The sequence below is a fragment of the Falco peregrinus genome, chromosome 2, assembly GCF_023634155.1.
Source record: "Falco peregrinus isolate bFalPer1 chromosome 2, bFalPer1.pri, whole genome shotgun sequence".
NCBI lineage: Eukaryota > Metazoa > Chordata > Aves > Falconiformes > Falconidae > Falco > Falco peregrinus.
Window position 1 is genome coordinate 94,015,878 of NC_073722.1, and position 13,904 is coordinate 94,029,781.

The following is a 13,904-nucleotide window of genomic DNA, read 5'->3' on the forward strand; positions in this document are numbered from 1 at the left end:
GGGCGGGGCCGGGGCGGGAAGCGCCCGCAGTGCCTCGCAGGCCGCCATGAGGAGCCAGGGGCCGTTGCGGGCGTGCGGGGCCCTCCTCGATTACAAGACGGTGAAATTCGCGCTGACGCGGAACCGGCGGGTCGGGCTGCTGCACCGCTTGCTCCAGCTCGGCGTGCTGGGCTACGTGCTCGGGTAGGGCGGTCCCCTCCCGCCGCGGTCAGCCGGTCGCGGGCCCGGCCCGGCTCCTGCCTGAGGTGCTGGGGCGGCCGAGGGTCTCCTCAGCGCGCCTCGCCCCCCCGCAGGTGGGTGCTGCTGGCACGGAAGGGCTACCAGGATACCGACCGTGCCCCCCGCGCCGCCGTGGTCACCAAGATGAAGGGGGCGGCTGTCGCCGAGGCGGTGGGCAAGGGCCGGCGGCTGTGGGACGCGGCGGACTACGCCCGGCCCCCCCAGGTACGGCCCGGCCCGGCGCCTCCCCCCGCCCCTCCCGTCCCGGTACGGCCCATGTCCCGTCCCGTCCCCAGGTACGGCCATGCCCCAACCCCCTAGGGTACGGCCCTGCCCCCCACACACCCGCACACCCCCCGCCCAGGTACGACCCAGTCCCGACCCCCACACAGGTACGACCCTGCCCTGACCCCCTCCCCACCAGGGTACGACCCTGACCCCCCACACCCCCAGTACGGCCCGACCCCACCCCCCCACACTCCCCCCTGGTACGTCCGTGCCCCCCTCCCAGGTACAGCCCAGCTCCCCCATGTCCAGCTGAGGGGAGCGGGGCGGTTGGCAGAAGTTGTGCCAGCCCTTTGGGAAAGGCAAAGGCGAAATTAAGGTTGTAAATTGCAAAACCAAAAAAAAAAAAAAAAGAAAATATATTGTTTGCTCTGCTGCTGGGGGGTGTGGTGGTGTAAATGTCTTGTTGAAGGTCCCTGCTTGCTTCCTAGGGAGAGAACGTGCTTTTTCTGGTGACCAATTTCATTGCTACGGCACAGCAGTCCCAAGGCACCTGCCCCGAGGTAAGTGACCTGTGCTGGCCCCAGCCCAGCCCCGGGGGGGGGTCCAGCTATAAAACGGGTCAGTGCCGCAATGCAAGACCACACAGAAGGGGGGAGATGGATTTTCATTCCAAACAAAACTGGTTTTCCTCGTTCTCATTGCCCCATAGGTCTTACTTGCTCGTTTGCACTTCCTCTGTCATATCTGCATGAACCAAGACGTGTCCAAGTGATCTGACTAGAATCATTTGTGGTGACCAGAAGGACAAGGGACACTGGTGGGGCTTCACCTGCTCTCTGGGCTTCTTTGGGGGGTGGTGACACCATATGATCTTCACAGGCTTTCTGCAGCCTTTGGACAGGAGCTGCTCTGGGGAGGCAGAGCTGTGTTGCCCTGATGCTGTTCCATCTCCGCAGTGCGGCTGACATCAGCACTGCCTGTCACCAGGAACCTGAAGTCTCACATATATTCTTGATCTCTTGACCTGCTGCTCCATGCTTTCACCTGTGCTCTGCCATTTTTCCTGATGCTTTTGCACGCACTCTGTGGATGCCTGAGTCGCGTGTTCCTTTACAACTCTCAGTTGCAGGACTGGTATCCTTTCTGGTTTGGTGTCCTAATTTTAGGAGGAATGGAGTGCAAGGTCTAGGTGTTTTCCCAGTCAGCTAGCACTTAGTGGTATATGTCCTGTGGAAGAAATTGTCCCTTTAAGGCTGGATTCAGGCCAGCTCTTCAACTGAACTCTCCCAAAGCTGGACCCTGCTTGGCAGACAGGAGCAAATGTCTTAAAAGCTTAAAAGCTAAGGCACTGCTGGCACCTTGTGTCTGAGCCAAGCACTGTTTGTTCTAATGGTCTCTTCAGCTTTTGCTGTGGTCGGCTGTACTGTTCCTAGCCTGACCCTGCTTCCCAGCTTGCCCTGAGCTGCAGGCTGCCAGGATGAGCTGCTCTTCAAACGCAGCCCATGGGCTGGAGAGGAGGAGCAATCCTGGTTTTGGTTCAGGGGGAAAAAATAGTACTAGTGATCCTTCTTTAAAACATCAAGAGCTCCTCAAGTACTGATAGCTGCAGGAATGTCCCCAGGGAAGACGTGAAATGCCACAGAGCATTTCAGGGCGCTCTCACAGGCAGTTATGGGCATCTCTGGATCTTATTTTTGCAGTGGGTGGGCAAGGATACAGAGAGAGCAGAGCCTTTCATCCCATTACAGTGCTGTGGTGTGTCTGGGTGTCTGTCACAGCCTTCACTCTGTGCTGCTATATCCAGTAGTTTCTCAGTTTGCAGCTTTGGGGCTGCAGCTGACATTGAAGATTTAGCAGAGACAGCTTTTGACTTTGCAGGAAATTCTGCATATTCTTGATCACCAAAGTATCCTGTGGTGGTGGACCAGGGAAAAGGCTGGCTGGGGCCAGAGGCAGCACCCAAACGCAGGACAGTTTGTTTTAGCAGCTGACATCTGTGTTGAGCTCAGATCTGTGGCTGATCTGTGACTTACCTCTTGGGGAGACCTTTCAATGTTGATCTCAAATACTTTGAGTAGTTGGAAACTCTCTGCCTCTATTTGCAAGGCGCTCTGAAAGTTAAGGAAGATGATCCACAGAGACTTAGAGCCAGAAGGTATTAGACAGTCAGTACATCCACTCTGTCTGGATGGAAGCTCTGGGACTAAGGGATCATTTCACTTCAATCATGGTTCCTTCTCAGATGACCTAGATCCTTCTTTTTCCATGCCTTTTCTTCCTCCCCTAAACATCCCATCCCCTAAATGTCCTGTGCAATCCCAAAATGCTGCTCTTCTGCTTCCAGTAACGATTTCCATACCCCTAGGCATACCCAGCCCTAAGGCACTTCTCTGCTCATTGTGGTGGGTTTCACACCTGGAACAAGAGGCTGAGGCTATCCTGGGAGAGCCTGGACAGACTCTCCCGTTCTTCTGACTCCATAACTGGGGTTTCGTCACCTGCCTTTGGGCCTCTGTGCCCTTCTGGGCCTAGGGAAGTGGGTTTCTGACAGGCTGGTGACTCCTGTGGTGGCCTGGGAGTAGCTGCGTCAAGGTGTTTCTCACATTTCACCACCTGCCATCATCTCTCTGTGTTTGAATAGGAACTTTTTGCTGCTACTGGCAATCAGGTGGGTCGAGAGTGAAGGTGAAGCTTTCAGTGTCTCTTGTAAAACTTGTGTTATGCTGTATTTCGGGTTTCTTCAGCTCTTCCCTGCGAGAATTGGGGTGGCATTTTGCAAGGTGCTTGATGGGTTCTGCTATTAAGGCCATCTTGAACCCAGCTGTGCTTGTTCCCAGTCCCAACCGAAAGGTCCAAGCTAGCTCCTGAGGCTTCCTCCACCTCTGAGGCGAGTGCCCCAGAGTGTGGAGGCAGGCTGGAAGGATTGCTCCTCAGAGATGCCTCTCTCCTCACTGGCTGGAGACTGCCCAGGTTCTGGACATGGGAGATGTCTTCTGTAAGCATTTGGGACATCCTTGGAGAAACAGGAGCCGTAGCGTGGAAATGTGTGACCACGTGGCCTCAGGCAGCTGCGCAGCCCAGTAACAGTGCTTCTCTCTGCCTCTCTCAGAGCCCCTCGGTTCTTGATGCGGTGTGCACAGAAGACGCAGACTGTCCCGTGGGAAACCCGGTGGTTCATGGTAACGGTACTAAGTGCTTTGCTAAAAAAAAACCCCAATCATTTCATTACTCATGTTTGGTAGGAAACAGAACCACAGACCCACAAAGGTGCCTGACTGCCCGAGTTCAGTGCTTCTTGTAAGTGTGCACGGAAGAGCTCTCCGGCCTTTTATTCTTCCCAAAATCTTACAGTGACCTGTCACGGCTGGACAAGCAGGTGCTGTGGGCACAAGGTGTTGTGACAGCAAATACAGGGGTGCTTTGTTTCTGATGTTGGCTGCTGGAATTGAAACCAGTGTGCCATGTGATTGACATGTTTTCTTGTAATAAAACCTGGCTTTTATTTCATGCTGATTAATGTTAGCAGCCCCTGTGAGTTCAGCTGGGAAAGGGTGTTTCAGCTCCAGGAAGTCAGTTGCCAAAGCTTTGTGTGCTGCATCACCACAGCTCATTGTGTTCCCATCCCAGGAGCGGGTGGCATCAGCAGCTGGGTGGCATCAGCAGCTGCGGGGCAGGAGAGGCTGTGATAGACAGACAGGTGCTGACAGCAGCAGGTAGCTGCTTGTCTTTGTACACCAGCTTCTGTCATTCAGCCTGAAGGGAAGGTTTCATAGGGAAGCTGTTGGGTGGAGAAAACACTGGAGATTATCCCAGGGTTGCCTTTGTTGTTCAAGTTTTGAGAAGGCCAGGACAAGCCTGTGGCCAGGGCACTGTCCCAGGAGAGGAGCTGCAGAGAAGACATTTTGAAAAGGAATCGTGAATGATATACGTTGTCTCAATTTTAGGGATAAAAACTGGGAAATGTGTGATGTTCAACACCACCCATTCCACCTGTGAGATCTATGGCTGGTGTCCTGTGGAGAACAACACTGTGCCCAGGTAAGGCACAGGGTGAAGGGACAGCAGGCGTTGAGAGCTTTGGTTCCTTCCCTCTGTGTAAGCAGGAGCCTGATCATACTTGCCCAAGGGGCAGCCAGGCTCAGGGAGATATGTGACATTGATGTACTGGTCAGTTAAACCCCGAGAACTTTACGCAGGAGCATTTCTTGCAACTGTCCATTGTAGCAGAACTGGCATTGTGGAAGAGACTGCAGAGCAAGGGGAATGGGGACATGCCTTGGCCACTGTGCAAAATTTGAGTTCGTTGGTGGTTGTTTTCCAGGAAACCTCTTCTGGCTGAGGCGGAGAATTTCACTCTTTTTATAAAAAATACTGTCCACTTCACCAAATTTAACTTCTCCAAGTAAGTATGCCACTCCTCTGGCCGGACTGTGCATGCAGCCTTAGTCCAGCCTCTGTGCTGAGCGTGTCTGCCTAGGGGCTGAGCAGCCGAGGCATCCAGGAAGCCGTGTGCCATCCAGGATACGTGGTGGCTCGGGCAGTTATGGGTCAGGATGGTGTGGTCAGGAGAGTGCCAGTTGCTTCACTGACACCTGTGTTTACACATGTAAGAGCAATGGGATGGGGAGCCCTCAGCAAAGGGGACGGTTGTCTGTCTGCCTCTGTAGAGCACCACAGAGCCAGACAAGGCCAGTCATTCTCATTTTACCTCATATATTTTTGCGGTTTAGTACCTGCAAAGTGGTTTCACAGAGGTCCAGTAAAGGGCTGCACTGGCTGTGCTGCCTTGCTTTGGCAGGAGGCATGGCTTGGGGCGGCTGAACTGCCCCTGCTATCGCCCCTGGAGTGCTAGCTCAGGCTAGTGTTACATCTCACGGTGGTGGGAGCTAGGTGCTGGGCAAGAAAGGAGATGTGCAAAGGCAGAGGTGGAGGAGAGCTGCTGGGAGGGGAAGGACCATGGCAGGTCCTGTAAAGGATGGTACCTCCGTGTGTGATTCCTCTGGGCTGGCTTCCCTCCACCCTTTCTCCAACAGAGGCTTTAGGAGAGGCAATGACTATCTCCCCCCAGAGCAGGAGCATTAGTGGTCCCACTCGAGCAGGAGGGTCTCCTTTTCAGTTGTGCAGCACGGCTCCCTGACCTCCCACTCCCCACTCAACCCGTGACAGCTCCCCCTCTCTCCTGTCTCAGGTGCAATGCTTTGCAGACCAATGACCCCACCTATTTCAAGAGCTGCACGTATGATCCATTCTTCAACCGCTCCTGTCCCGTCTTCCGTGTCCGTGACATGGTGGAGGCAGCTGGAGAGACCTTTGGAGACCTTGCGCTGCTGGTACTTTGTGGTTTTTGTGTGGTTTTTGTTTGGTTTTGTTTCTAAAGTATGGAGGATGACTTCAAATTCCCCAAGGATGTAGGCAAGGGGCAGGGGACAGGGCTGACCCCTGAAATGCTTAGGGAATGTGTGATCTGTGAATGTCTGAACAGTAAAGAACTCAGCAAATCTGTGTTCCCGTGCTGCTCCTGGAATAAAATGTGTTTTGCAGGGGGGGAGCATCGGAGTTCGCATTGAGTGGGACTGTGACCTGGATCACCCTGCTGCCCAGTGCCAGCCACAGTACTCCTTCAGCCTGCAGGACAGGAGGTACAATTTTAGGTGAGGATGCTGGGCAATTGGAATCTCATTTTTCCTGATTGATGCTCTTCAGAGCAGCAGAGACAGTGAGATGTGGAGACTCAGTGCAGGGTCTGTCAGTACTTAGGTGCCATGGTAGTTTCCCCCATCTTGTAGCTCTGCTTTGTTTGGAGCCTGAGAGCAGGGACATGTGGCTGTCCACACTCATGTTGACCCTGAACGGGATGCACTGGGAGCTGCATGCTTCCAGTGACCCCAGGCTTGGTGCTGAGCAGACAGTGATGTCCCCCTGCTGATGCCAAGCTAGTGAGTCGTGGCAGTACCTGCGTTGTCCGTGTTGCAGCCCGCTGGAGGTCACAAGCTGTGTACAGGCACACAGTGGCCCCAGCAATCGCACAGCGCTGGCAGCCCTCTTCCCTCACTGCCTGCGCAGAGCTGCCATAGCTTTCTGAGCCACGTCCAATGTCTCCTGCAGAACTGCCTCCTACTACTGGGATTCCCAGCGGCGGCTCTACCGGAATCTGCTGAAGCTCTACGGGATCCGCTTTGACATCTCTGTGCATGGCCAGGTACCGTCTCCTCTGCAGACCCTGCATGCGCAGTCCTGGCAGTCTCGTCACCGGGGCTGACTGCACACCACTTGCTGCTGCCCTCTCCTGCAGCTGGCAGGCTGCATGGCTTCCTGCTGGCATCGCTTCTCCCCACCCTGGTGAGCTCTTCACCTCTTTCCAGAGTTTTGCAAGCAGAGCAGGAAAAAATGGTCCCTCCCGTGTGAAGAGAAACTTCTTGGTAATGCCCTGAGCAGGGAGGCTTCTGTTGCTGAGGATCTGACATGGGTGTTGTGAAGTGCTGGGCCCTGCAGGCAAGGTGAGCTTGTCTGGGCAGAGGGCCTGTGGGCATCTGTGAGGGTCCTGTGGTGGGAGCACCCTGGCAAAGATTAACCTGAACTTTTCTGAATCTGGACAATTAAGTCCTTATTATTTAATTGTACCCTCGGAGAGAAAAGGCATGGGCATGATTGTGGCTGATGCTAGTCTGCGCAGCATCACCAACAGACTCAGAACTCGGCTGCAAGGTGGAGGCTGCGCTGAGAAGACTTGCTGCCCTGAGAGATGTCCCACAGACGGTGTGTCGTGCTTAGCAGCGGCCTTTTCACCTGAAGAGGGCAAAGCATGCAGTGCAGGATGGGGTGCACCGCTTCTGGGTAGTGAGACCAGGTCTGGGAGGTGTGGAGCAGGAGAGAATAGCCAGGAGAGAGGCAGGAACCCCAAAATCTCTTTCCTCAGAGATACCAGACGCGTTCACGCAGAGAGGGGCACATCACATCAGGGCTGTGTTTGCTGTTCACCGGGATGTAGTTCCATGGGTGGCAGCTGGTGGGGCTCTGCAGCAAGAGAGAGGCTCACGCTGTGCCGGCGGGAGTAGGTGGGCCACGGTAACCTCTGCTGCCACCGAGTCACAAGCTGCCTCAGTCCCTTCTTTGACAGCCAGAGGGGTTTTGAGTCACGGCAATAGCAGTCAGGTTTCTACAGCTGGGCACGGAGAAATGACCCCAGTTTCCTCCAGCACCTTCCTGGCTTTAAGCACGCTGCACAGTGGGGCTTGTCCCACAGCCCTCTCACCACTCTCTACCTACTGTCTTCCCCCTCCACCTCCCGTTTCTCACCAGGCTGGGAAGTTCAGCATAATTCCTGCTGCTGTGAGTTTTGGCACTGGCATCGCGTTCTTTGGTGCCGTGAGTACTCCAGATACGCTCTTTTCCTCTGATCTGTGGGTTGGGTTTTGCCACTTACCTGTTTGTTCCCCTGCCTGCCTGGGTACAAGGCTTCCTGGGTGCCTGCCAGCCTGGGAGGGGAGATTGTCTGGCAGGGTGTTAGCTCCCGTTTTCCTGTTTGTGATCGTTAGCAGTAATGACACTGCCAGATCAAGGATACTGAGCGCCGTCAGGGGCACATCTCGTGGAGGCTGGGTGTTTGGGTTGACCCTGGGAAGGTGCATTGCTGAGGTGTTGCTGGTTAGTCTGTTCCAGCGGTCTTGGCCAGCAGGAGAGCACACCTCCTGTGTTTCTCCCCCAACTCTAAAGGGAGGCAGTGTCTGGCTCCAGCACGGACATGGCATTGCATTCCTAGAGACAGGGCAGCCCCTTCTGTGGCTCATCCCTTTCAGCAGAGTAACGGGGAGCCTGGGCTCCCCAACCTGCCCCCTCTTCTGTCCCAGTCCCTTATGTGGCTGTGACAGCAGCTCTCCTCTGGACCAGCCACCCTGTGCTGCAGCCCAGATGATCATGGCTAACCTCCTGTACAGCGAAGGGGAGCAGGTTAGGTCCAGGAGGACCTGGTGGAGCCACCTGAGTAGCCTGGGCTGGGGGCAGCGAGCCCAACCTGCAGGGCTTGGTGGGGGCCAGGGTGGGGACTTTCCCTGCTGACTGCCCTGCTGCATTTGTCTGTCTTCAGGCCACGGTGGTCTGTGACCTGGTTCTGCTCTACCTGGATGCGAAGGCTGACTTCTACTGGAAGGAGAAGTTCGAGGAGGTAAGGATGGGGCCGCTTTGGAGGGATGAGGTTGGAGTGAAGTTTTGCAAGCGGTTTTAAATATTTTCTGTCCCTTGGTTAAAATTCAGTTCACAAGATCTCAGAAAACCCTGGTGGAGTAGTTTTTAGACTTTGATTCTTGGGCTTGGCTGGTCTGAACTGAATGTGACGGAGATTAAACCCTTACAAGTTTAACAGCAAGTGGCAGCAGGGTGGAAGAGAGGGACCCAGCTGGCACCCGGACTGCAGGGAAGGCTGCACCGTGACCTCAACTGCTGTTAGACAGCAAGGAGTCCTCCAGGGGACCTTACTGTAGAAACCCTGACCCAGCTCCATGTTTGTTTACCCTCTTCTGAACCAAATCTGGCCGAGCTCCACATGGAGAGAGGGCAGCTCTTCAGGGTGTGCCCTGGCGCTGTGTCAGCGCTGTCGCTGCCATTCAGTGACAGATTTTCTTGCCGTGTGTGGTTCAGGCTTCGGCACTGCCCAGCTCTGGTGAATCGGGGAGCTGCAGGATGCGGGCTGGGAGGCCCTTGCAGAGCAGAACTGCCAGCCCTAGCTCGGGTCATCTTCAGCTTTATCTGGCCAAGGCTTACTGAGGACAGAGGTTCACTAGCTCAGTGACCTGCCCAAGGGCTGTGCCATCCTACTGGAGGGAGAAAAAAATCTGTTATTAAGGCCTGATCTCAAATGGCTGGTGGAGTTGGGGTCTCAAACAATGAATCTGGTTGTGTGGGACTGAGCAGAGCAGCGCAGGACCGTCTGCCTGGGCTGTCCCCTGTCTCTAGTATAGTAAGATGCCCCTGTTCATTTTGCAGGCAAAACCCCCTAAAGGTAAGACTGAGGCTGCAGCTTAGGGACATCAGGAATGCTCCGCCACAAGCACCCTTCACTCAGGAGCAACCTCCAGGTAGATGCAATGGGGGCACAGCTGCGGCCCAGGTGGAGGTGGCCCAGTTCTCCTGCAGGGGTTAGGGTCTCCCTTTCCTGCAGAAACGTTTGCTTCAGCAGTTGTTCTTGGCTCCTGGAGCGCAAAGCCATCCCATGGGCAGCTTCCAGCACTGAGTGGCCGGTGACCAGGCAGAGCCACGCTGCGGAGCTGCTGTGGGAACTAGAGCTTGTTGGGGAGCGGCCAGCCTGTACTCAGCACAAAGCACTTTGCACTTCTTCGTGTTCCAGATGGCCATGGGACTTGATTTCCTGGGAAAAACAGGGATGCAACAAAATAAAGCTGTTTGGAAAGCAGGAGGTGGCTCTTCCCTGTCTCCAGCCCTGGTTTCATGGGGCTGTGCTTGCACCCCTGTGTGCTTCCATCTGGGGTGGCATTAACCCAGCCAGATCCTTGGGGTCTCCGCAGGGAGTAGGAGGGCTGCCTCACCCCCACCTTGGCTATCCTCAGGGGGGGTGGAAGAGCTGAGTTTAAGGCGGCAGCCCTGGGTGGGTGTTTGCTTGCTGGGGGTCTACATGGGGGGCCTGGGGGGTACACACAGGTACAGGGGCCGCAAGACTGGGGGGCACACAGGTGCAGGGACACGCAGGGGTGCAGGGACGCATGGGACTGGGGGCCACACAGAGGTGCAGGGACCCATGGGATGGGGGGACCCATGGGGGTGGGGGCACATAGGGGTGCAGGGACACACAGGGGTGCAGGGACCCATGGGGCTGGAGGGACAGGGAAATGTGGGGGCAAACAAGGGTCCAGGGACCAGTGGGGGACATACGGGGGTGTGGGGACACATGGGGTTGGGGGGACACGGGGGTGCAGGAACATGAGGCTGGGGGACACACACAAGGGTGCAGGGACCCATGGGTCTGGGGGGACACGGGGGTGCAGGGAACACACGGGGGTGCAGGGACATGAGGCCGAAGGACACACACGGGGGTGCAGGGACCCATGGGGCTGGGGGGGACACGGGGGTGCAGGGGCACATGGGGGTGCAGGGACACGGGGGTGCAGGGACACGAGGCCGAAGGACACACACGGGGGTGCAGGGACCCATGGGGCTGGGGGGACACGGGGGTGCAGGGGCACATGGGGGTGCAGGGAACACACGGGGGTGCAGGGACACGGGGGTGCAGGGACACGAGGCCGAAGGACACACACGGGGGTGCAGGGACCCATGGGGCTGGGGGGACACGGGGGTGCAGGGGCACACAAGGGTGCAGCGGCTGGGGGGCTGCAATGCCACCGCGGGCCGAGCCCGGCGGCCCCCCCGCGGTGGCGGAAGGGCTGGGGGGGGGGTCGGCAGGAAGGGGGGGGCAGGAAGGGGGGGGGGCAGGGGGGGGGCAGGAAGGGGCGGGCCGGCCCGGGCGCGGCACCGTGGGCCATGGCGCTGGCGGCGGCGCGGCGCTGGGCACTGGCGGCACTGGCGCTGCTGGCCCCGGGCCCGGCCGAGCGCAGCCGGCCCTACGCCGTGCTGCAGAAGCAGAACCTGGGTAAGCAGCGGCGTGCTGGGCGTTCCTGAATTCATATTTTATTTTAAAAGCTGATTTGGGGCGGGGGGAGGGGCGGGGGGGATTCACATCCTAACGTGCCTCCCCCCGCAGTGCTGCTGGGCAGCATCCTCAGCGCCCTGCTGCTCACCATCATCCTCATGGCCGTCTGCGTCTACAAGCCAGTCCGGCGGCGGTAGCGGAGCGGGATGGCTCCATCGAGGGATCGGTCCCACCTGGTTCTCCCGCTTGACACCCATCCATCCCACCTGCCAGCCACGGGGGATGCCCTGGCGATGGGTGCGCAGCTCTTCGCCCGCTCAGCATCGCCTGGCTCCATCGCGACACTACTGGAAAGCCTGGCAGGCTGCCTCCCCGCAGCGAAGCCGCTGGGCATCGAGTGGGGTCTGTAGCATCGCGCCTTCTCCCCCAGCAAAACGGGAGCTGACACGACGCCCTGGGAGCATCCCGGGTGCCTGGGTGCACCCAGAGCCTGGCAGGCTGCGGGGAGCACTGGGGACCCTGGGTCAGCACGAGGACGCGGCCAGGCTGCTGACACTGCTGTCTGACCCTAGGCCCGTGTGCTCCGTGCCACCACATCTTGTTTTGCTTTCTGATTAATTCAGCTCCCTGCTTGAATGCCGAGTCTGGAGGGTTTGTAGTGCAGCCTTTAAAAATAGTCTGAAGGCAGAAGGCTCAGCGACTTGCTGCAGGGGTCTGGTACGGGCTTGCCTCTTGAGCAGAAATGCTGGAGCTCGAGCAGGTGCTGGTGTAGCTGTTCAGGGACAGGCTCCTCATTCCTGACATTACATGCTTTAACTCTTCGCTAAATAGCCCCAGACAGCCGTGCTGAACTGTTACAAACCGGGGTGCGGGCAAGGGTTTCCAGCTTGTGCCAAAGGCTCCTCTCCTTGCCAGTGGATTTGTGCTCCTGAGCAGGTCACTGTCCTGCTGGAGATGGCAGCCTGCAAGCAGGGAGATGCTCGAGACTGCAGGGCTCAGGCTCCCCAGTTGCATTTAAGCTCCAGACAGACCCCATTCTATGCATTTTCAGTAATAAATCCAAGTGTTTACACTGAAATCACACTTGCATACAAATGCTGCTATTTTGTTTTGCACTGCTATTAGTAACTGGATTTTTCTTACTAAGTATTACTTTGGTATTTAACATAGGGGTGTTTTGGCTAGTAATTTATTCAGAGTTTTAAAACTTAACTTTTCCAGAACAATTGTGTTGACCTGTTCTCTAAAACCTTGTGCTGCATCTGGTGCGTTTTCTGTTCAGTTTGTTTTAAAGGACACTGACCACTGTCATTGCAACGGGGTATTTTCTTCACTGCTGGTCTGTTAGTGAAAGGACAGTAGGAGGCTGGCCTAGAACAGATCTAGTTATTAACCTAAGTGAAACATGAGTGAGGAGGCAAGGTAACACTGCTCTGTTGCTTTCTGATCCTTTGTTTTTTTGACTGGAGTCCTGTATCGCTGATTTTTCTTGGTCCTTTATTGGATGTAAAACTTGGCCTGTAGCTGTGTGCTGTTCATGGGGTGGCTAGCGGAGCTCGCAGCTACGGCTCCCCATTCCCCGGAGCAGCGTTCTTGTTTGCATTCATTTTTCACTCCCCGCTATGTCTCTTTGTACAAATAAAAAGCTAAGGAAACAATCCAGGACTCTCTTATTTATTCATGGATGTTCTGTTTGTTATTAACTCAGCTGTAGCTGCAGCAACGGATGAGGCAGTCCCATTTCACACCTCGGATAATCTTACAGTGGTGAGGGAACAGGAAGCAGTGCTGGGTGAAGCCCCCGATTTCATGGATGTTTGTTAGCAGAGAAACTGTTAACAGTAAACTGGAAACAAAAGTTCATCCTGCAAGCATAGTGCAGTTACCAGCAGACAGTAACAGGTGATGTTCAGTTATGAAAACTATCTCTTCTGAATCAAAAGTCAGCCAAAGCAGTGGAAGAAGGATTTCCAAATTAAGCATGGCATGAGTTGTTACTGTACATAGCCTATCTGCTTCAAAAAACCATCCAAAAAGCACAAAAAGTGCATACTTAGTCTCATTTTCTGGAACAGATACGAACAGCGCTGGCACTGTTAGAAACGGCCTCAATTGAAAGAACTTTAAAAGCTGGTTCATAGTTTCAGAGCAAACTCCAGGTATTGTTAATTGAGCTTCTGCTTTCCTACATGTGCCTCAGGCTTCCTCGGAAAGAGAAGCTGGACTCCGCTTTTATGCGGCGGTCTCAGCACTAACATTAAACACGCTGTGCAACCCTCTGCCGATCTCCTGTCCCCGTTACTCACAAAAAGGTACGTGCAGAAATGAGTGAAGAGCACTGCAGCCCCGCTGCCTTCCGCTGCCTCAGCGCTGGCTGCGTGGCACTGATCCCTGTCCTCAAAACGGGGAGACTCAAAAGGTTGGCTGAAAATGTCAGGGAAGTCCTTCCAGGGATTATATGTCTGTTTCCAATTAAACCAGAATGATCTTTGATAGTTTCACAGACAATAAGGTTCACCTTCAAGGTACAAAAAGGCAGATGAGGATAATTATTAAAAACCTCCTCCAGTTACCATGTTAAAAAAAAAAAAATATATATATTTATATATATACTTGTGCGCATTGAGCTCCACCTTGAGCCCTGTGAGGCCCGGGAGTTAGGCTCAATCATCTTTATGGGTCCCTTCCAACTCAAGATAATTCTACGACTGCGCAGGATCTTTGGTTTTTCTTCCAGCACACACAGAGGTTCAGAGGATGCTTTTTACCCATTTAGTGATGATGTAAACTAGAGCTTAAGAAAATCAGCACCTTTCAGGGCAGCAGAGCCTTCTACTTTAGATGGAATGATGCAAATGTC

The 13,904-nt window shown here is 55.2% G+C and overlaps 2 protein-coding genes across 12 annotated transcripts; both read left to right on the plus strand.

Moving 5' to 3' along the window:
* The first annotated feature begins 8 nt into the window (after positions 1–8).
* P2RX6 (purinergic receptor P2X 6) lies at positions 9–9,854 on the plus strand. 11 transcript variants are annotated; one of them, XR_008746000.1, is made up of 12 exons: positions 9–183; positions 294–444; positions 936–1,007; positions 3,557–3,632; positions 4,392–4,485; positions 4,769–4,849; positions 5,636–5,777; positions 5,989–6,098; positions 6,553–6,646; positions 6,810–6,944; positions 7,747–7,812; positions 8,531–8,600. XR_008746000.1 is itself a non-coding variant. In XM_055797091.1 (12 exons), exons 1-12 carry the CDS (start codon positions 47–49, stop codon positions 9,463–9,465), a joined length of 1,722 nt encoding a protein of 573 aa, XP_055653066.1. In that variant the 5' UTR covers positions 9–46; the 3' UTR covers positions 9,466–9,854. The 11 variants fall into 11 exon arrangements, 8 of the variants coding, with proteins under 8 accessions (XP_055653066.1, XP_055653069.1, XP_055653064.1 ...); XM_055797091.1 differs by lacking the exon at positions 6,810–6,944 and adding an exon at positions 9,427–9,854 and having other exon boundaries at positions 7,747–8,394; positions 8,531–8,608; XM_055797094.1 differs by lacking the exon at positions 6,810–6,944 and adding an exon at positions 9,427–9,854 and having other exon boundaries at positions 8,531–8,608.
* Positions 9,855–10,907: 1,053 nt separating this feature from the next.
* Positions 10,908–12,702, plus strand: C2H12orf76 (chromosome 2 C12orf76 homolog). The gene is made up of 2 exons (XM_055797888.1): positions 10,908–11,044; positions 11,156–12,702. Exons 1-2 carry the CDS (start codon positions 10,936–10,938, stop codon positions 11,239–11,241), a joined length of 195 nt encoding a protein of 64 aa, XP_055653863.1. The 5' UTR covers positions 10,908–10,935; the 3' UTR covers positions 11,242–12,702.
* The last annotated feature ends 1,202 nt before the right edge of the window (positions 12,703–13,904 follow it).

Coding starts and splice junctions, on each gene's coding strand:
- P2RX6 (XM_055797089.1), top strand. CDS start 47: ATGAGGAGCCAGGGGCCGTTGCGGGCGTGCGGGGCCCTCCTCGATTAC. Junction 4,486..4,768: donor GAGAACAACACTGTGCCCAG/GTAAGGCACAGG, acceptor GTTGTTTTCCAG/GAAACCTCTTCTGGCTGAGG. Junction 6,647..7,746: donor ACATCTCTGTGCATGGCCAG/GTACCGTCTCCT, acceptor GTTTCTCACCAG/GCTGGGAAGTTCAGCATAAT.
- C2H12orf76 (XM_055797888.1), top strand. CDS start 10,936: ATGGCGCTGGCGGCGGCGCGGCGCTGGGCACTGGCGGCACTGGCGCTG. Junction 11,045..11,155: donor GCTGCAGAAGCAGAACCTGG/GTAAGCAGCGGC, acceptor CTCCCCCCGCAG/TGCTGCTGGGCAGCATCCTC.